This window comes from Sapajus apella, unplaced genomic scaffold (assembly GCF_009761245.1).
Source record: "Sapajus apella isolate SASKATOON/1434 unplaced genomic scaffold, GSC_monkey_1.0 scaffold26, whole genome shotgun sequence".
NCBI classification, from domain to species: Eukaryota; Metazoa; Chordata; class Mammalia; order Primates; family Cebidae; genus Sapajus; species Sapajus apella.
The window spans coordinates 2,043,441-2,066,242 of record NW_022436966.1 but is presented as its reverse complement, the minus strand read 5'-3'; the positions used below and the strand labels follow the sequence as shown (position 1 = coordinate 2,066,242).

The 22,802-nt window shown below is 40.8% G+C and overlaps 1 protein-coding gene across 28 annotated transcripts in view; it reads left to right on the top strand.

The window, feature by feature from the left end:
* Positions 1 to 22,802, top strand: part of DYSF (dysferlin) — a 232,015-nt gene that overhangs the window by 165,116 nt on the left and 44,097 nt on the right. For 10 of the 28 annotated variants that reach the window (XM_032291765.1, XM_032291777.1, XM_032291774.1 and 7 more), the window contains one exon: positions 22,497 to 22,595. In XM_032291765.1, coding sequence (XP_032147656.1) covers positions 22,497 to 22,595 — 99 coding nt within the window. Of the gene's footprint in view, positions 1 to 785; positions 849 to 21,154; positions 21,167 to 22,496; positions 22,596 to 22,802 lie in introns of all 28 variants that reach the window. The other 18 variants (XR_004272972.1, XM_032291766.1, XM_032291762.1 and 15 more) reach the window with 3 other exon arrangements.

The following is a 22,802-nucleotide window of genomic DNA, read 5'->3' as shown; positions in this document are numbered from 1 at the left end:
GCTAGCCTGGTACTCACCCACCCAGAGCCCCATCCCCTTCTAGAGTATCGCAGTGGCCTCTGAACAAGTCTCCCTGCCCCCAGCCCTAAGCCCTGAGGCCTTGCTCAGGCTGCAGCCCAGGGATTCACCTTGTAAAATATTGATTCACAGTACTGGGAGATTGCAGGCAAGGAGCTGATGCCTAGAAAAGGATGCAGAAAGTGATTCGTAGCATGGAGTGGAGGATGGACTATAAGACTCCTAAAGTCCCCACTGATGTCAGGTTTCGGGAAGGCATATGACGGATGCCCTGGTTCTTGTCCTGGAGGAGAGAAGACCGAGAAACCTGCTCTAGCTTAGGAACCATGCCCAGCAGCATTGGTATGGCTCAGCGGTTAGGATGCTGGGGAGTTGGAGTGTCCCTGAAATAGGCAGATGTTGGAGAGGGAGGGAGGGCATGTGAGAGAGCAGGTAAGAGTCAGGCACTGGCTGAACCATTTCCATGTGCCTTGCCTTGTGCTGGGTGTGCATAGCCTTTATCTCATTCATACTCACTGTTGCCCTGTGAGGTGGGCTTCGGGCCCATTCTCCAGATAGGATGCTGATTGAGAGAAGTCAGGGGGCTTGCCCAAAGTCACACCTCTAGTGAGGTGTTGGAGCCAGGCTTGTCCAACTTCAAAGGGCATGTTCACCCTGGAGGAAGAGCAGAGGGTACCCGGTCAGAGAGTGCTGCCTCCTGGGGACTGTCAGCCTTCCCTGAAGTGGATTCTCTAATCCTGTTGCTAACCAGCACATTTCATTTGTAGCTTGCAGACGGTCTGTCGAGCTTGGCCCCCACTAACTTGGCTTCTCCTCCATCCAGTCCTCATGTATGTATTGTTTACTTATTTGTGGGCTTTTTTTTTTTCCCTTGTGGGGCTGGGGGTAAGGGGGTTAGGAGGGAAACAGGAGGAAGAGTGGGAGGGAAGAAAGAAGGTATTTCCTGAGCCCAAGCAGGAAGGTCTCCTGTCTTTGCCTCACTGTAAAGGAGGGGTGAGCGAAAGCTATGGAGTGAGGGCTCTCAAATGGACAACAAATTGACCTCCTGGGATTCACCTTAATCTTATTTACTTGTGTGAAGGCTGGGGCTTAGGTGGGGCTGCATGGGCCAGTGCAAACAGGGGAATCTCTCAATTAGACTCTGACTTCTGGAGCAGGGGACCCCAGCAGCCTCTGTGGCAGGCTGACTTTCTGTGCTCCTCCCTGAGGTGTGAAGGGCGTGTGTGACCCAGGAACCCTGGCTGGCCCCCTCCCGGGCTAAGAGGTCTGCTTGAACCAACAGTCTTCTCCTGCAGTCCCCGGCAGGGCTCTCTTTCTGCTTGCCTGAGCGGATTCCCTAGGTGTCATCTTTCTGGGCTGTGGATCCCTCTAGGAAGATGACTTTAGTGTCTAGCCTTCAGCGTATGCTCCTGAAGTCCCATGCTGAGGGCCAGTGGGGCGCCTCTCGTGAGCCAAGATTGCACCATTGTGCTGCAGCCTGGGCAGCAGGGCGAGACTCTGTCTCAAAAAAAAAAAAAAAAAAAATGAGGCATGGAAGTTTAATTCTATCAAATGTCATTTGCATTTATTAAGATGATAATTTTATTTTCCATTGTCTGTTAATATAGTATAATTGTGCTGTATTCCTGGGAGAAACCCAAATCGGTCAATTGGTAGTTTACTGCAGTTGCAACCTTCTTACCTAATGCAATCAAATAGGTAGTTGGTTGGCTAATTCAAAAAGTTGATTAAATAGGGACTTATTAAAAGTCATACAGATGTACCAAAAACATTTTGTTTTTAACCATATCGATGTAACTTCATTTGCCAATCATTTGACATGTGCCAAGCCCTCTTTCTGAATTTGGATGTGCTGACTTGAGTGTCATGTCATCCTTTTGGTATAAATCATATCCAAAATGTATTATCTAGGATTTTTAGCTTTATGCTTATTAAAGTTTGATGAGAACTTAACGATACTTGCCAAAAAAATCTGAGTGTAGAGTCTCCTCAGAGTTCAAGATGCCCTTCCACCTTTTATGTTATCTCACTTGTACTTGATCTTCAGCATTAAAAAAAAAAAAAAAAAATTAAAAGCAAGCCAGGTGTGGTGGCTCATGCCTATAATCCCAGCACTTTGGGAGGCCGAGGTGGGCAAATTGCTTGAGCCCAGGAGTTTGAGATCAGCTGTGGCAACATAGTGAAGCCGTCTCTACAGAAAATACAAAAATTAGCCAGGCGTGGTGGCACATGCCTGTAGTCCCAGCTACCCTGGAGGCTGAGGTGGGAGGATTGCTTGAGCCCTGGAGGATGAGGTTGCAGTGAACTGTGATGGCATCACTGCACTCTAGCCTGGGTGGCAAATCAAGACCTTATTGCAAAAAGCAAACAAGCAAACAAACAGCCTCACTAAAACACAAAAACCTCAAATTAGTTTTCGTAGATACAATGCTCTTCCTTTTCATATTCAAATTTGATGTGTTTTGAATGTATCATTTGTTTATCCAATTACTGTATTAGTACAGCTGGCATAAACAGGTCTGGGGGGAAACACAGTTAACTGTTGGCAAACACCCAGCTCATCTTCTGGAGCTGCAGTGGGCATCCTAGAACAGCTGTGGACAGTCAGTGGCTCTGGACCTCAGGCAGATTGTTGGCAGACAGGACAGATAGCATTTGTTAATCCTGGCTAAGAAGTTTTAAGTAGAGCGTCTATTATAAATTATTGAGTTAGATTTGCTACTACTTAGGATTTTTACGTTTCTATTACTAAGTATTACTTTTAGGTTGTCTTTGTTACACTTTGATATCAGGGTTGTACTAGTTCTTTTAAATCTTTTTCAGGTGTACTTCTACTTTCTGTGCTCTTGAACATGCTCTAGGCATGAGAATTATTGTTGCTGAAAGGCCCCAAAATACACTAGAGCCACTGTTTATGAACTTGAATTATGCCATTTGGAAATTATATGATACAAATATTTCAATAGTCTGGCTTTATGTGCAAAATGTGTAATAGTAGGAAACCTAGATTTAAAAAAAAATGACCGACAATCATGTAATTTAAAAGGTGGTGAAATTGTATCTACGGTTTAGCTAATAAACAGGATAGCCATCATCTTTTCTTGAAAATGGTGGTATATGTTTTGAATTATAGAAGATTTACAGGAATGCATATTTTATATAATTGTATAACATGCAACTGTCTTGTATACATTTGTGAAACTGGGCTCAGCACATTTTCTGGGAGGGGATTCTTTGATCATTTTGTACTTCTTCAATCAATTTGATAGCTTAGATGTCACCAGATACTGCCTGTTAACATTGGTATACATTTGTACATATTACTATAATAAAAGCTTTGTATCTATTCTGTTTTCATCCTCATTGTTAATTTTATATATTTATGTTATTTCCCTTTTTTATTAGGCTTCATATCATTTCATCTATTTTATAGTTGTTTTCCACCCAAAGAACCAGCTCTTTAAAAATTCTGCTGATATTATAATAGATTAGTTTTTTAATTTCTAGATTCAAGTGGTTTTTAAGCTCTCTCAATCTGGAATTCCTAATATATATATTTTAGGTATCTTGGGTTATTACTTTATCTCTTTCTCTCTCTCTCTTTTGTTTAGAAAAGACTGTTAAAGGGAGATATTTGTCTATATTTTCTTCTAAAAATTCTAAAGTTTTGCTTTTCACACTTAAGTCTTTATTTCACCTGGAACTGATTTTGTGTGTGTGTTAACTGTGAGGTGGAGATTTTTTTTCTCATGTAGTTAACCAATGAATTAGTATCATAATAGGATGACCTATCCTTTCTCATTGATCTGCAATGACAGTTATGCCATTTATTGGGTTTCCATGTAAGTGTGGGCTATTTGTGGGCTCTCTGTTCTGTTTGGTTGGTCTATTTGTCTTTTCCTGGGCTAATACTTCACTGTCTTATTTACCATAGCTTTCTAATAAGTCTTGATCCCCGATAAGGAAGTACTTTATTCATTTTCAGAAGTACCATTGCTATTCTAGTCCTTTGCTTTTCCACTTCAGTTTTAGAATCAGCTTGTCAACTTAAAAAAAATTTGAGATTTGTAATAGAGTTATAGTGAATATCTGGATCAATCTGGGGAAAGCAGACATTTTTATTATATTGTCTTGTAACCATGGACATAATATATCTTTTGATTTATTGAGGCCTTTAATGATAATTTAATTAATTTTTATAACTTTATCAAAAAAGTCCAGTACAACTTTTATACTTTAGTAATTTTATACATTATTGTTCTTTTTACTTGAATTTTTTAAGGTACATTTTCTAATTAGTTTTTGCTTTGTATATAAATGAAATTGATTCTAATATACAGATTTTATATCCAGAAACTTTGCTAAACTCTCTTATAAATTATTCTGGCTTGAGAATTCTCCTGGATTTTCTATAGACTTAATCATATAATTTGTGATTAATCACAGTTTAACTCTTCTGTCTATATTTTATTTCTTTTCCTTTATAATTATTTTCTTATTTTATTGCCACTGACTAGAACCTTCAGTTGAATGTTCTATGTGCTTGGTTATAGAGAGTATTCTTTTCTGCTCATAATTTAAAAATGAATGTTTTTGTTTTACCACTGAGCATGAAATTTATCAGGTGAACCTAGTTACCTGTTAGAACCTTATAATTAGCTGTTTTCTCATGAATGTTGTTCAATTTTATTGAATGTGTTTTAAGTATCCATTGAAGTAATTATATAATTTTGCTCCTTTAGCCTGTTTATGTAGTGAATTACATTACTATATAATATATAATTATATAATATATTAATATATATATGTTAATTAGATAGCCCAAGATATCTAAAATATATATAACAGGAATTTCAGATTGAGAGAGTTTAATATATACTGATAAATATATCTGTATTAGTACTGAAACAACTTTGCATTTCTGAAACAGTATAATCTGATCATGATATATTATCTTTTTTTCTGCATTGTTGGACTCAGTTTGCAAACATTAAGTTTAGAATTTTTTTTGAATCATTTTTTGGAATGATATTGGCTTAAAGTTTTTCTTTTTCATACTATTTTCAACTTTTGGCATCTCGATAATACTAATCTAATAAAATGACTTCTGTTGTGTAGGCCGTTAGATTGGCATTGCCTGTTGCCTAAATGTTTGGTAAATTCATTTATAAAACTGTCTAGACTTTTTTGGACTATTTAAAATTGCTGATGCAACTTTCAAAAATGTTTATAGGACCTTTGAGATTTTCTGTTTCTATATGAGTGACTTTTGGTGATTTAAATTTTGTAGGATTTATCTATTTCTTCCTAAAAATATTGGTGTAACATTTTTCATAATAACCTCTTAATTTTTCAAAAAAATTTCTTCTCCATCTAGTTATGCCTCCTTTCATTCTCAAGATTATATTTTATTCTTGCCAGAATTTGTCAGATTTTTTCAGTCTATTCAAAGAATCAATTTTTAATTGCTCTTCTCTATTATTTCCTTATTTTGTAATTTATTAACTTCTTCTATTTTATTCTATTTTCTTTTCTTCTATTTTGGGGGAGTTTATTATATTTTAATCTCTATATAAACATTTAAGGCTATAAAATTTCCTCTCACTACTGCTTTATGTATCCTGTAGGTTTTGACAAGTAATATTTTTGTTATTTTCCATTCTGAGTATTTTCTGATTTTTATTATTTATTTATGACAACTAAATTGTCTAAAAATATGTTTTTTGGAAGTTACTGACTTATATTTTAAGTTATTTTTTTGTTATTGATTTCTAGGTTAACTGGAATGGTCTCTATGATCCAGAGAATGTAGTCTGTGTGTAATGATATAATACTTGGAAATGGCCTGACACTTGCTTTATGGTCTAGTTTACATCTGTAACTGTCCTGTGAGTGCTCAAAAAGAATGTGTATGTCCAAATGTCTTTTATATTTAATGTGCATTAGAACAGGGTTGTTAATTGTTGTTCAAATCTGCATTTCTTTGGATTTTTGTGTGTGTGGTTTATCAATTTCTGAGAGAGATATAAAAGTATTCTGCTTTGATGTGATATTTGTCAGTTTCTCCTTATAATTCTACGTACTTTGATGTATTTGATGCTCTTTATATTTTTCTCTCTTTATAGAGAATTCTTTTTTCTTCCTGGAGAATTGAATCTTTTAACAATATGTAGCAAGCCTCTGCCCATCTCTGTCTTTTAAAATCTCTGCTAATGAGTTTTTCTTAATGTCTGTTTTGTTCATGTTAATATAACTACCCCACTTTTCTTTTGGTTAGTATTTTCCTTGTATGGCTTTTTCCATCTTTAAACTTTTAACTTTTCTGTCTTTAAGTTTTAGCTATCTCTCCTGTGAGCAGCAAATAGATTCTGTTTGTGTTTACTGCATTCTGACAATCTTTACTAATATATTTGAATTTATTTCTGCCAGCTTATTTTGTATCTCTATCAGCCCTTTTTTGATTAAAAAATTTCCCTCTTTTTTCATCCCTCCTCCTTGTTTTAGTTGCAAAATTATACATTGTTTCTATTTCTTTAGTGATTAGTTTGGAAATTTTAGCATGCATATTGAACTTAGCAAAGCCTAAATTTAATTGATATTTATATATTTCTTTAGAATATTACAAGGAACTTAGACTGTTTTAACTCTAATCACCTATCAATTTGCAAGTTTTTGTACAATATTTTAGTTTTATCTTTTTTACCTACATTTTTAAAGCATTGTTATATTTTAAGTAATCATTTTTTTCTTTTAGTATATTCACATTTACATCTATATCTATATCTGTCTATCTGCCATCTTCTTCATGAAGCAGAGCCTATTCAAATTCCTATAATTGGGGTCAGTTCATTATAAACTTTCTCACTTTTTAGTTGCCTGAAAATATTTTTTCACCCCTATTTTGGAGATAATAGTTTCACTGACAGTTATTTCTGTCAGCACTCTCTTCTGGCTTCCATTGTGCTGTTGTTTTCTTAAATCTGAGGACTTAAAAAAATCTTATTTTAAAGTTAAGTTTAGTTTTGACTGGGTGCAGTGGCTCATGCCTGCACTTTGGGAGGAGGAGGCAGGCACATCATTGAGCCCAGGAGTTCAAGACCAGCTTGGGCAATGTATCGAAACCCTATTTCTACAAAAAATACAAAAAATTAAGGTACATACCTGTAGTCCCAGCAACTCGAGAAATTGAGGCGGAAGGATCACTTGAGCCCAGGAGGTTAAGGCTGCAGTGAGCCATGATTGTGCCACTGTACTCCAGCCTGGTCCGCAGAGTGAGACCCTGTTTCAAAGAAAAAATAAAATAAAATAAAATTAGTTTAATTTTTAAAAGATGTTATTTTTATTAGTTCTGAGTGGTTCTCAACCATTATCTCTTGAAATGTAACAGATTTCCACTCTCCCATCTTTCTGGATCTCTGATTGGATGTAGAAAGGACCTTGTCTATTCTTCATGTCTGTTAAACTTTCTTTCATATTATTTATTTCTTTGGGTTGTACTCTGGCTAATTTCTGAAGATATATCTCTAGTTCACTCAATCTTTAGTGGTTTCTAATATGCTACTTTACCCTATTTATTTAGTTTTTAGTCTTAAGTACTATATTTTTATTTCTAAAAGTTTTATTTCCCCAATCTGCTTGTGTGTGTTTATTTTTGAAGGTCTCCTGTCCCTTTGACATACTTTTAATGCCTTTTATTTCTTTAAACAGTTTTTCTTTAAAGCCTTGTTTTTGACTATTCTGACTTCTGTTGTCTGATTCTGCAGTTGGTTAGCTCTAGCTGGCACTTGCTCATGGTGCCTAGTTCCTTACGTGTTTCACTATTTTTGATTGTGAACTCATGTTCCTTGGAACTTTATCTGAGAATTCTTTGGGGCCTGGGTGGAAGTTACATTCTTTTAGAGAGTTTATGCCTTTACTTTTACCAGATGTCTGAAGACACTATAAACTCAGATTCACTTAAAACTAAATGTTCAGTGTGTGGCTTTTTGGGTCCCCTAGTTAGTATCCATTTTGACTCCTTATTTCTCTGGATTTTTCCTTTCTCATTTGCCCTTAAGGATTTTCTTTACGTTCTCATCAGCTCAGCCATACATTTAAAATGGATTTTAAAGATATCTTGTCTGTTAATTTAGGTGTTCTTACTTGGAGGGTTTCTCCGGTTGTCTACTTTGTTATTTTGCTCAAAATCCTTGTCTTTATTATAGGTTTACATTTGAAGTCATGGTTTTCATCATGCAGGTTTATCTCCTTCAGGGTTGTGTATTATAATTTCTTGTTTACAGTTTCCTCTTAAGATTTCCTATGAATATACATGAGCCATTTGTTTTCTTCTGTTTTTTACTCAACTCTTTAGCATTGGGAGACATTTGTCTTGTCTTCAGATCGCTTTCTTTCTTTTGCCCTTAATATCTTCTTTTTCTCTTGTGTTTATCCTTCCAGAGAGAAATCCTCGCTTGTCAAGTACTGGGAGCTCAGTTAGATTCTTTCCATAAATTCATGGCCCCTTCTAATCTCAAACTCAGACAAAAGAAAGAAGGAAATAGTTTCGTTTTGCAATAGCTACACGTTGCTAGTTAGAAATCCAGCAGAGTGGGAGAAAGAAGAAGGAAACTAGGATCACAGGCAGCTACGTGGGGCTGTTCTTCTGGGCTGAAGAGTTTATTTTCTGTGTTTGTTATGATAGTCAGGGGTTAGCTAGGGTAGGCCAGAGCTGCTGTCCTTACCAATGAACTCCTATATAGGAATTTCTAAAGTAATAGAGAGTTGACCCTCTCCCACCAGGCAATGTGTTACTTTAGGGCTGAGTGAATCCTTAACCTTGTGGGTTTACACACCTGTTGGGTCACTTTTCTCACGCCTAGGTAGATGCTTAAACTTACATGAGAAATATACCTACCTGGGGCACGTGACCTTGGTGGCTGGTCCAGCCCATTGTCTCCCTGTAGGCTTAGTGAATGGGAAGGCAAATTGTGATTGGTAAGAGTGAGAAATCAGAATGATCAGAGATAGTTCTGTAATTTAAACTTTAGTGCCAGCTGACCAAGACAGCCTGACACATCCATCTCCAATGGTAGGGGCAGTTTTAGTCCCTAAGCCTAGGCTCCCTCTCCCCTGATGGTGCTGGTGTGGACACCTCTCAGAAGAAAGCTCCCCTTACTCCTGTTTGCCTGTTCTTCCAGGCCTGATCAGTACCTTTCTTCATGGATATACTCTTTCTCTGGATTAATACATTCTTCCCACTTATGGTTAAGGCTTAGTGTCAGAGGCATTCTTCCCATTGAGATGATTTTGCCTCTCCTTGCTCTCACTGACTATGAAGTTATTTCATGGTCTGATTCTCCAAGGGGAGCCCTATTTCCCTTAATTCCAGGTTTTGGGGGGATGCGGGATGCCTTATTGCAGCTCGTGAGTACTGACACATGTATTCTGAGATGTTGAAGCAAAGGATTTCTGAGCAAAGGAATCAATTACAGGGTGTGGCTCCTAAGTGGGAAGCATTTTCAGAAAGCATCCAAGGCAGTTTGTCTCTGAACTTCATGGTTGCACCTCTGAACTTGAGAGTTAGAAGGGGGTAGGATTTTAACTTTAGTAACATTCATGGTTTTACCTGTACTTTTGTACAGATCAGATATGCTAATTAGGAAGACACTTATCTTTTCCTTAAAGTAGGTTTCCTAAGGACATGTATTTGGCAATATTGGTTTAGCAAGAATTACTGTATGTGCTTGAAAGTAACAAAACTGTACTTCTTTAAAAATATTTCCTGATCAGAAGTGTTGCCAGCGCAGCCTGGCCTCCCCCCACTCCCATTAGTTCTGATTAGGGAGGTTTGATGCCCGTCACTAGTGTAATCTGGACCTTCCTTTGTGACTCATTCTTTCTCTCATTTTCTCAGAGCAAATACAAATCGCCCATCAAATGACAAGTGAAAGCACAGGGGAGGCGAGGGGAGGGAATCAGAGCCGAAATCTGTTAGCTATTTGGAGTAATTGGTTATTTGCTGTGTTTGCTGGTTGGGAAGCAGAGCACATACTTCACGGTCTCTCCTGTTTCGGGGGCTGGAGTCACCCTCCGATATTGGATCCTCGTTGCCAGAGCCCTTGGCTCGGGGCGGCTTTTCCCTGCTTGGCATTCCTGTGGTCTCCTCGGGGGTACACCCCTCCTCCCTTGCTGCACACTGCAGGGGGGACAGCCTGGGTGAAACTTGTCTGGCAAACTCCAGGTCCCCATCAGGGAGGAGGCCCTAGCTCCCACCATCCAGCCCTCCTTGCCTCCGCCTCATCCTGACATAACCCCTCCATCACCCCTGCCCCAAGAGGTCTTCCCCCTGGTCCGAGAGGGATCTGTTTTCCCATCCAGAGAAAAAATGCTCATCTCTTCCTAGAGGGATATTCTTGGTTTCCCTTGGAAAACTGCAGCATGGGAAACTCTCTCTGAGGTCTAACTTGATGTCTTTCTATCCCTATCGGTTCTATGCATTGTCTGCTCACTAGCCTGGGTCAAAATAGTGCTTGGAAGTTGGTGCAGCACTCACTGCTGAGCACAAGAGCCCTCTGAGTGTGCTTGGTGAAGCTTATTAACCCACCTAGTATCTTTAACTCTTCTCTGAATTAACCAAGACACAGGGAAGTCAGAGCAAATTAGCAACAAGTTCAACATATAAAATACTTGAAAAGTAATGTGATTTTGTGTACGAAAATGCACACAGTAACTAGAAAGTAGGTTGATTTTGGCACATAGTAGGCTCCCCCCAAATCCTCTTAAAATTGAATTTAGGAGAGCTAATATTAGTGTCTGTAGCTTGATGAATGCTTCTGCAGTCCTGGGAACGCCTTCAAAAATAGTTTTTCTCTTAAGTAGTTGGAACTCTTGTTAAGCAAAACTGTCTACATAAGCAGAAGGAAAGATAAGGTATGTTGCCCAGGCCCTATTGGAATCATCACAGATTCTGAATTAGTGATGTTTTGTTTCTTTCTTCCTATGTTTGAAGAGTCTGATGGAAGCTTCCTTCGTTCACCTACTGGCAAGGTTCCATTCCTGTAGGCTTTTTGCATAGTTGAATGGGGTCATGCTGCCCTCAGAGAACCCAGTCATGGGCCCCCAAGGATCTATCTTAGCCTCCTGCATTGAGACAGCACCAGCAAGCTAGGGTTCCCCACAGCTTTCCGACACTCTTTGAGTCCCCATCTGAAGCAGGCCAATAGTCAAGTGATGAGATCCCCTGGCCATCTGTTTGACTTTACTGGATTTCAGGCCCACAGATTCCCTGGGCCTTTGGAAGCAGTTCAACACTGTGGTTAAAGGTCTTCACTTCTTTCCCACCTCTGCTGATCCAGAAGTCAGTCAGAGTAAGCGGAATAATGATCCCCTCCGCAGACTAGGAGGCTGGACTACAGGGAGTGTCAACCAGAGGTTGAAAGCCCAGTGTTCCACTTGTGGAAATAATTAAGGCACTTTTGTTATGAGTGTGTAGAGTTCTGCTGAATCAACGTGGTGGCTGGCTGTGGGCATATGTCTGTGTGGCTTTGGGGGGCATCAGTGATTTAGTATTCGTAGGGTAGGGTAGGTATGAAGTCAGGGTATCTGCATGTCTGGGGGTTTGTCTGGTCTACATGTAGGCATGAGTACTTTTATGTTATATATGTGTTTGTATTCATGTGTGCATGAGTACATATTTCATTTCTTAAATCTCAGGACATTAAAGAATTACAGGAACCTTTATACCATGATTCCAGTAGAGCTATGGAGTAGCCATACTGGGAATCAAACTGATGACACTGGTAATATCAATAAGAACATTTATCACAGTAAACTTTACAGGTTACAGAATATTTTTGTACATTTACTCTGAGTCTTAAAGTAACCCCAGTATTGGGTTGTTATATTATTATTATCTTGATGATGATTTGTACTAAGAGGGAAATTACTTTCAGCACAGTCTAGGATGTCTGTCTCTGGGTTGACATAGGCATGAAAGGCCTACTTAAAATTATAAACAATAATGAACCACATTATTTTTTTAAAAGAGTTGGGCGTATAATTCTATATAGTGACCCAAGGTTTGACATTATAACCTTGGTGACAAATGGATTTGACACAGAAACATGTCTGTTTGATTCAAGTGGTCATCCTGGGGAGAGAAAACAAGTTCTGTACCTGCCCCCTGTCTCCTGAGTCAAAATTATTGTTGCCAGTTTTTCTATCCATGTTCATGAAATGTGTCAGGTCTACTGAATGATAATGGGAGATTAAATATTTGGAATGTACCATACTGATTTGGGTCTTCATGGGGATTAGGGTGCTCATTAGACTGGATCAAGACTGGAGAAAAACATCTCTGTTATTTTGCACTGGCTGCCCAGGAACTGCATGTTGGCTATTAGCTGAAACTAGAGAGGCTTCCAGTCCATGCCTTGATCAGACTTACTGGGTTGGCTGACTGCACAATGAGGGGCCTTGAACCTTGAGCATGGGGGAGTGATGTTTTAATGGCCAGATTTCTTGTTAAATCCTGAGGTGACACTTCAAATGTCAAAGCTTTTGTGTTTCTTTTTCCTCCTTGCCATGTTCCAAAACTGGATGCTTAGCTATTGCAAAATGAGGTAAAAAACAGATTTGGAATGAGAAAACATACCACCATTTCCCTTTTGGAGCTTTGGAATATGGGATTCCATTAACATCAGAGGGTAGTTGGCTTTGGCACCTGAGTTCAGACATGGAATAGCTGTCCTGTTTTTTTGTGGGGCTCTTTCTTATGGGTGTGCTAACTTATTCATGAACTTCCTGGGGAAGAGGAGGGAGACGTGGGCTTGAATAACTCCATCAGAAGCCGGATTAGTGAAATAGCAGGAATGATATTCTCAAGTCACATCCGTGAGTGTGTTAAAAATATAACTTTATTTTTCTGTAAATCAACTTAATCTCTCCGGTGAGCCCACATTTTTCCTGATGGCAGGAAAATCCCGGTAATCTTCAACATTTTAGGTTTAAACTTAGGCAGTCTGGGCTTTCTGTCTTCCTCCTTAACCCCGGGAGGCAGGTCAATTCTGGGTTGGGCTTCCATAATGTCATGACCTCCGCAGGGAGGGAGTCCTGGTCACCAGTATGTGTCCACTGTGGTATTTAGAGACCCACTGATTTCTGGCACACAGGCCATATTGCATCTTCTCATTTCAGCCCCCAGATCCTTCTAGGTTTCCCAGCTCTCTCTTTCTCCACTAACTTTCAAGCCCTTTAGCAGCTCTCCCTTTAGCAGCTCTCCTTTTGACACTCTGGGGTCTGCGGGAAATGCCAACGGCTTAGGCTCTGTCTCCCATGACACCCATGCAGCCACCTCTAGTTAACTGCCCCACATCCCATTCCTCTGGCAGCTTCTGGGTGACAGCTGCTGGCTGGATCCCCAAAGTTATGGAGGGATCTCTTCCATATACACTTGAGAGCTGACCTGGAGGCAAGGTGTGCGATGCCTTGTCAGAAACCATCACGAGTCTCTAGTTCTTGCTTCCTTTCTCCTTCTAGACTTTCATTTCTTTTGCCTATGATGGGGAAAAACTGGCTGGACAAAACATTCTTTTAAACCTATTATTTTAATGGCACAAATCAGCCTTTGTAAGCTTAAAAGCTAAGGATCACCCCCTGTTTCCCCACATTCTGCTGTTTAGGCATTCCCGTATCCATCAAATATCGACAGAACTGCAGTTATGTGTCAGGCAATATTCTATGTATTGAGGTTACGGATGTTACAAAAGATAAGGGGGCTGGGTGTGGTGGCTCATGCCTATAATCCCAACACTTTGGGAGGCTGAGGCGGGTGGATCATTTGAGACCAGGAGTTTGAGACCAGCCTGGACAACATGATGAAACTCCATCTCTACTAGAAATATAAAAATTAGTAGGGTGTGGAGGCACACACCTGTAATTCCAGCTACTTGGGAGGCTGGCACAGGAGAATCGCTTGAACCTAGGAGGCAGAACTTGCAGTGAGCCAAGGTACTGCCACTGCATTCCAGTCTGGGTGACAGAGCAAGACTCTGTCTCAAAAGACTCTTTTCAAAAAAAAAAAAAAAAAAAGATAAAGGGCTCTGCCTTCATGGAGAAGGAGTTACAATGAACAAATATTAATACCTACATAAAATCTATGGGATATCAGATAGGGATAATCACTGTGGAGAAAAAGCAATGAAGGGGGAATAGGAATTGTTGAGAGGGGGCTGTGATTTAAACTATGACCAATAAGAAGGGTGAGACTGAGGCTGTGCTGACATCAAGACAAGAAGGAGGTGAGGAAATGGCTTAGGGATCTATAGAGGGAGCAGAGTTCCTGCCAGGGGAAGGAACTCTGAAAGTGTTCAGGTGCTGAAAGTGTTCAGGACCAGGAAGGCCTGTTGGCAGCAGCAGCATGAGTGAGGAAGAAAGTACAAGGATGTGAGGTCAGGGAGGTGTGGGGGCCCTGTCACAGGAGGCTTCAGAAGTTGTGGTAAGGGTTTTAGTTTTATTCTGGGTGAGCTGACAATTCACTGGAGGAATTTGCATAGAGGGTGACAGGATCCGATGCACATGGCTGTTGGGTTGAGAATGGATTCAGGGAGGACGGCAAAGGTAAAGGCAGGGAGGCCAGTTAGAAAACTGCTGCAGTCATCCCGCATGGGATGATGGGGCTGGACCTGGGTGGTAGTGATGGAGTGGTCTGGTTCTGAAGATACACTGAGGTAGTGCCAACAGGAGTGACTGATGGATTGAGTGTGGGTCATGAGGAACAGGAGTCAAAGGTGACTGCAAGGTTTTCGGCTTGAGCATCTGGAAGGAGAGAGCTGCCATTTGTTCATATGAGGAAGGGCGTGAGAGGAGTGGACTGGGCAGGGATGTTCAGGGTAGGAATCTGGACTTACCTTTGAGACGCCTATCAGGTGTCCAGTGGGACATGTCACATGGCAGCTGGAGTCCTGGGGAGGCATCCAGGCTGGACAGAGCTCAAGGTGGCACTCATCAACATATGTGCTATTTAAAGAGCTAAGACCCAGGGGGAACCCAAGGGAGTGAGAATGGCTAGATAGGAGGGGCTCAAGCACCGAGCCCTAAGGCACTCAGATGGCCAAAGTGTGGTTGACAAGGAGGAGGCAGCAAAGAAGACTGCGCAGCTGTAGGTGGCGAGTGGGAGGACAGCACTGTGGTGCTCTCGACAGTGGAGCTCTGCAAGGCCAGGGGAGGTGCTTCAGGAATGAAGAGTGATGACTGCTGCCAAACACTGCTCTTGGATTGATAATTGAGGCCTGAGCCATTGGTGAACTTGACAAGAGTGTTTTGAGGGAGGACAGAGGATGGAAAGATAAGAATTAGAGTCAATAAGTGTGGACAACTCTTTGTGGAAGTTTTTCTGTAAAGGGAAGAAGGTAATCAGGTGGAAGCCAAAAGGGAAATTGTGGGCAGAGAGACAGACATATTCTGTGAATAGTGGGGCACCGGTTCCTATGTTTGAATGCTGGGTGGAATGACCCAGAGGGGAGGGATGTTGGTGACACAGGAGAGGGTAGGGAGAGTCATGGAGTGATGTCCTTGAATGGGCCAGAGGGGATGAACCCCAGGCATGAGGGCAGAGGTTGGCCTTGGGTTGGAGTGCTAGCCGAGCACCCACAGGAGCAGAAGGGAAGATAGCACATGGCATGGGTGCTGGTGGGGGGTTGGGGAAGTCTCTTCTGGTTGCTTCAACTTTCTAAGAGAAAGGAAAAGGGACACGGGCTGAGCCTGAGGCCAGGGAGGAGGTGCTAGAGGGCTGAGAAGAGGGTGAGTGTGGCAGATGGTGTCAGGAGAAGGGGCGGGTAGAGGGCCAGGGAAACAAGATGGGTTGCTGGGCGGCACTGAGCCTCCTTGAAGCTTTGCCAGGAACTTGGTGTGAGACCCAGTAGGCTGATTTCATGGTTTCCTTCAGCCACATTTGATTGTGGGGGGCTGATGAGAAGTGAAGAAGAGCTGGATTTAACCCCAGGTGGGGTTGGCCAGAAGTACAATGGAGCAAGAGAGGTGCAAGGAGTTTAGAAGAAGGAAAGGGCGAGGGGGTAACAAAGCACTGTAGGGCCAAGAAAAGATTAGTTCATATGTAGATTATGATTCTGCCACAGGCATAATTGCTATTAAAGGTGCGGGTGATTGATTAGAAGAGGGTTTACCTGTGCAATGCAGGAAGAACATGACAGCAAGTCACTGAGCAGGTGGCCAGCTGGCGTGGCCAGGAGGAAGGTCACAGGCCATTGGTCTCAGCAGCTGTGAGTCTGCTGGGGAACAGCAGCCACCAGACATCGTCTGGAACTTTGAAGGAAGAGGGAATTGCAGCCAAGAGGGGAACTTGGGGAAAACAGAGTAAGATTGAGGTCCTGTTGGTAGTAAACAGCTTGTTCTATTAAAAAAAATTGAACTCTTATTTCCTTAGAAACACTTGAGATTCCTGCTTTTATTCTTTTGTTTGATGCTGTCTGCTTGTATTTGATCATTTGTTCTTTTTAATTTTAGCAACTTTATTGAGATAATCATGTAAATATAGGTTCTTATTTAAAGTGTACAATTTAATGGTTTTTAGTATATTAACAGAGTTGTGCAACCATGACTGGAATCCATTTTAGAATATCCTCATCACTACAAAAACAAAACAAAACAACAAAAACACCCCAGTGCTGAAGAGCATTTATTCTTTACAATAACTGTCAAATTAATATTATTTTTCCATTACAGATTAGGTAAATTGAGTGCTAGAGAGGTTAAACAGTGAGCAGTCCCTCCCAATCCCAGCCTCTGGCAACCACTAAATATTTTTTGTTTCTATATATTTGCCTATTCTGGAACTTCACATAAATGGATTCCTACAATATGTGGTCCTTTGTGATTAACTTCTTTCACTTAGCATAAGGTTTTCTAGGTTCATCTATGTCATAACATGAATCAGTTCTTCATTCCCTTTTATTACCAAATAATGTGCCAGAGCAAGGATATATCACATTTTTTTTTTTATCTATTCATCAGTTGATTCGTATTTGGGTCTTTCCACCTTTTGACTATTACGAATAATGCTGCTTTGAACATTCATGTACAAATTTCTGTATAGACATAAGTTTTCATTTCTCTTGGATATATACCTAGCGATGGAATTGCTAGGCCATATGGCAACTCTATGTTTAATGTTTTGAGGAATGGCCAAACTGTTTTTCAAAGTGCCTGCAGCATTTTATATCCTCACCAGCAGTGTACAAGGGTTCCAGTTTCTCCGTATCTTAATCAACACGTATTATCTCACTCTGTGATGATAGCCATTCTGGCAGGTGTGAAGTGATTTCTCATCGTGGTGTTGATTTGCATTTCCCTGATGTCTCATGATGCTGAGCATCTTTCCATGTGCTGTTGGCCATTTGTATATCTTCTCTGGAGGAATGTCAACTTAAATCCATTGCCCATTTTAAAATTGGGTGATTTGTCTTTTTATTATTGAGTTGTGAGTTCTATGTATATTCTGGATACAAATCCCTTATCAAACATATAATTTACAATTTTTTTTGAGATGGGATCTCATTCCTGTTGCACAGCCTGGAGTGCAGTGGTGTGATCTCGGCTCACTGCAACCTCCACCTCTTGGGTTCAAGTGATTCTCCATCCTCAGCCTCCTGCGTAGTGGGGTTACAGGCACCTGCCATCATGCCTAGCTAGTTTTTATATTTTTAGTAGAGATGGGGTTTCTCCATGTTGGTCAGGCTGGTCTCGAACTCCTGACCTCAGGTGATCCACCTGCCTCAGCCTCCTAAAGTGCTAGTATTACAGGTGTGAGCCACTGCGCATGGCCGATTTGCAAATATTTTCTCCCATTCTGTGAGTTGTCTTTTTACTTTATTGGTAGTGTCTTTTGAAGCATCTTGCTGTTGTTATTTAAAATTTTTTAATTTTTAAAGTTATGCAAGGGATACTTACATACAATGAAAAATTAGAAATTTTTGAGTTATACACAAAATAAAAGGGATAAATCATGTAAAATTTTGCCATTCAGAAGTAACCGCTATGAACATCTGGGGTTTAGTCCTTTTGATAAAATGAGATCACATTATTTTTTAACCCTTTATAAATCTCATCAGTTGGAGTAACTTTTCATGTCAGCAAATATATTTTTACAGCATCGTTTTTAGGTTTTATAATGTTTAATCATATGGATGTACAGTTTATCCAAACAGTTCCTTATTGTTGGATACTTGTTTCCATTGTTTCCCTATTTTAAATGAAGTAAAATCTTTATATATATCCGTGATTACTTTATTTGGATAGAATTCTAGAATAAGATTGCTGTGTCCAAGTGCATGCTTTTTTAGGCTATGGAAACGTGCAGCCAGTTTGCCTTCTGGAATGACTGTGACCATCCGTACCCCACCAGCAGTTTGTAGGAGATTAGCCCTTGGCCAAGAAGCTAACGAGGTCCATGCAACAACAGCAATATTACTACTCTCAGTAATAGCGATAAACACTTACATTGCATTTATGTGCTAGGCACAGTTCTGAGCACTTACATATATTGACTCATTTATTCCTCACAATAACTGTCAAATTGATACTACTGGTTTTCCATTACAGATAATTGACTCCAAGAGAGGTTAAGTAGTGACCCAGTGTCACCCCACTGAGCGTGACAAGATTTGAACACTGGCAGTCTAGCTTCTGGGTCCTGGCTCTCACCCACCCTACTTTACTGCTTCTTGATGACCATGTCACATGAAAATTATCGGCAGAGGGACCTATATGTGCAAAAGCCCAGACAGGAGAAAGCCTGATACTGTCAAACACGATGCTGAATATTGCTTTAAAATATTCTTCATAATGCCAAGAAACTTCTTTTATTCTTAATTCACAGAGAGGTTCATTCCGGAATAAATGAGAAATTCTAACCTCTTAAACCTCCCTTTTTTGTTTTTGTTTTGCATCTTATAAACCAGGGGTTGACAAATTCTTTCTTAAAGGGCCAGGTAGTAAATGTTTTAGGCTTGGGGGATATAAGGTCTTTGTTGCAATGACTCAGCTCTGCAATTGTAGCTGAAAAGCTGCTACGGAAGATATTGATGTTCAAATTACAAAACTAGGTGGCCAACCAGTAGGCTACAGTTTTCAAACCTCTGCTGCAGGTGATCCTGTGGGTTTTGTCTCCTGACCCACTGATGCTGAGCCACTCTTGTATTCTGGAATAATCCAGCTTGACCAGGCCAGACTGACTGCTGCCATCTGTTCCTCAGTGTTTTATTTAGGATCTTTATGTCTCTCTTCAGGAATGAGATTAATCCATGCGTGTGTATGCCGCTTTGTTAAGCTTTGCTTCATAAAACAAATGGAAAAAATTTTCATCTTCTTCTATGCTGTGGAACAAACAATGATTTAATCTTTGAAACACTCACTCATAGAATTTCCCCCCAAAGAAATGGTCTTGGCCTCATGTCTTTTCGTGGAAGTAGCTCATCGAGATCTTTTCCACTTTCTTTTTTTTTTCTTTTTTTGAGACTGAGTCTTGCTCTGTCGCCAGGCTGGAGTATAGTGGCTTGATCTTGGCTCACTGCAACCTCTGCCTCTGGGGTTCAAGGGATTCCCCTACCTCAGCCTCATGAGTAGTTGGGATATATGTGTGTGCCACCACACACGGCTAATTTTTTGTATCTTAGTAGAGATGGGGTTTTACCATGTTGGCCAGGATGAACTCAATCTCCTGACCCTCGTGATCTACCTGCCTTGGCCTCCTAAAGTGCTGGAATTACAGGCATGAGCCACCGTGCCCAGCCCCCTTTCTTTTAAGGTTATTGATCTCTTCATGTTTTCTACTACTTTTGAATCAACTTTGGCAATTTTTATCTTTCTGGAAAATCATTCACTTTATCTACATTTTCTAAGATTTTGTCATTGGGCTCAGTCTCATAAACCTCTTAATAATTTCATGTTCTACTATAATGTCTTTTTATTTGATTTTTCTCATTCCTAATGGTATATCTACTTTTAAAAATTAGATTTGATAAATGCTTATCTATTTTAATGATCTTTTGAAATCTTGCTCTGGGGTTTAATTATCAATTGTAATATTCTCCTTTCTAATATGTTCATTTCTATTTACAATTTTCTTTGGTCTTTCTACTCTTTCCAGTTTCTTGAATTATCAGGTAATTTATTTTCATTCTTTTTTTATAAAAGCAGAAACACTTAAGATAATTTTTTTTTTTAATACCCGCTTAGGTACAACCCATACATTTTGGGACATATATATCATATTATTGGTATTTCCTGAGTATCTGAAATTTTAGTTTTGGTTTTCTCTTTGACCCATGAGGGCTTTAAGCATATACCTCTAAATCTCCAGAAGGTTGATATTTTATTTAAAATAGTTTTATTGCAGTATGGTCAGAAAATATGACTGATAGGGGTTTCATTTCTGGGACTTTACTGAGATTTGCTTTGTGGCTTTTTATTTTTTTTTTCTAAGTGCTCCAAAGGTGCTGGGAAAGAAGGTATATATTCTGTTTTTAGTATACATAATATTTGTCTGTTTAGTTGTCATTGTTTATGGTATTATTCAGACTGTCTCTCCGAATCTTTTGGAAATTTACTTGGTTATTCAGGATTGAGGGAAGTGTAATACCTTCCCCACAATTCATGTTCCTGTCTTTTCTTTGTACAGAACTCACTGGTTTGTTGTCTGTCTGTGTCTGACTCTGAGCCTGAGTTATAAACTCAAATCTTTAAGTATTTGGACTGGGAAATAAAAATAAAGATTTAGGAGAACTCAACAGCTAAATTGGGTTCCATTCTAACCATTTCTGCCTAAGTGTCCACATTCGCCTGTGTGCTGGTGTGTGCCTCTGTGTGTTTCTGTGGGGGTATATGTGTGTTTCAGCATAAACATCTCCCTTGGACATGACTGTAAGTCGGTTCTTCTGTGTGTGGGTCATTGTGTGAATTTGATATGCATATCTGTATATGTGTGTCACCCATAGCATCTTTTTCTTTAAATTGAACTTCAGACATCAAGGCTTGGGCCTGCCTTGTTTTAAGCTGACTTTTTCTAGAGTAGTTACAAGTCAGAAAGCTCTGCCACACTGTACCCTACCACCTGACCTTGTTTCCTCTCTCCTGGCTGCAGAAGACCCTCCGGGTAAGTGGGTCTGGTAGGATCTGGCTGCAGATTCAGCCCTCACTCTGTTGCACATTCCCTGCGTGGTGTGTCTGGAGACCACCTGGCCACACAAGGGGTGTTAGGACTGCACTTCCCGGATGGATGGAGACTCGAGAGCCTCATCCTACCATCTCCCTAGGATGGAACCCTTGGCTGGGCTCCAGCTTGTGTTCACCCTTAGTAAGCCAGCGCTCAGGGCACTTGACTTTAGTTTGAAGGAGTCACCAGCATTTCAGAAACTCTGTGTTAGATGTTCAGCTCCCATTATAGAATTAGAACAAGCTACTGGGAGATCTAGCCTATCTCATACAGAGGAGGAAAGCAAGCTCCAGAATGAGCCCTGAGGCCATGTCCTTGGGTCTTCCCACCAAACTGGATGAGCTCTAATGGTACAGGTGGGCGCAGACTGAGTGCTGGGACCTGGCTGGGCTTTTGTGGGGGACTGACCATCCACCTTCAGGGAGCTTGCTGACCCTCCAGGTGACAGGACACACCACCCTCCAAGACAGGACACAGCTGAAGGAATATTCTAGACAGCAGAGCTAAGAGGGCCTGCAGACACACCATGTGCAGGAGGAGTTAAAAGGTGGGGCGGTCAGGACTTGCCACAACAGGCCTGTCCACCTTTTCCTGCAAATGGGAGTGGTGGAGGAAAGATGCAGTTGTCACACGCTTCCATTCTTCTCACCTAATACTTCTCATTTGGCAGGGTCTTTGGAATAAAGGGTACTTAATGTTTGTTGATTTTCAGGGACTCTGCCTTGATTTGACTCTGGGGAGGCTAAGTGCTGATTTCCAATGCTTCCTTTATTGCCTGGGTAGGGAGGCGAATAGGCAGAATAGATACAACTCTTTTGGTTCTGAATTTCCCTGGGTCTACTGCAGTTTATTCATAAAGAATGCATTACTGACATTTTCCCCAAAGAGTGATGCTATGTACCCTCTGATTTTGGCCTCAGTGTGCCATGTCCCTCGGACACAGGAGGTACCAAGTTGATTGTGCCCATTTCACAGAAAGGAAAAGGGAGGCCTGAGAGTTTGACAGAAACATACATGCTTGGGGAGCAGAGCCAGGGCTAGAGCCTCCGCCTCTCAACACCAACCAAATGCTGACTCCTCCTCTTCAGTCTGCACAGCTTTTGGCCCCTGGAGAGGCGGAGGTTTCCTCTCTCTGCTCCCCCAAAATCACCCTTAGGAAAGCCTTGTGGTCCAGAGCAGCCAGCAGCAGAGGGAGGATTTCCAACTCTGCAGGACCCTACTAGGCTAGTCCTGTTTCTGAAATGGTCTCTTTCTACCCACTTTCACTTAGGAAGAAGAGTTCATCGATTGGTGGAGCAAATTCTTTGCCTCCATAGGGGAGAGGGAAAAGTGCGGCTCCTACTTGGAGAAGGATTTTGATACCCTGAAGGTGAGGCCTCTCTTCAGTCTGACAGTCGCTGTGTGCATGTGCTGGGCAGTGGTAGACACAACAGGAATAGAGCTCATGCAGTAGATCCATTTACATTTGTCTCCTCATTCGGTGTCTGAGGTTGATGAATGCTGCTGGACCAGCTGGGTGAGAAAGCCACCCACCGATTTACAGCCAGAAGTGAGTGTGGGCTGTGGTAACCAAGTA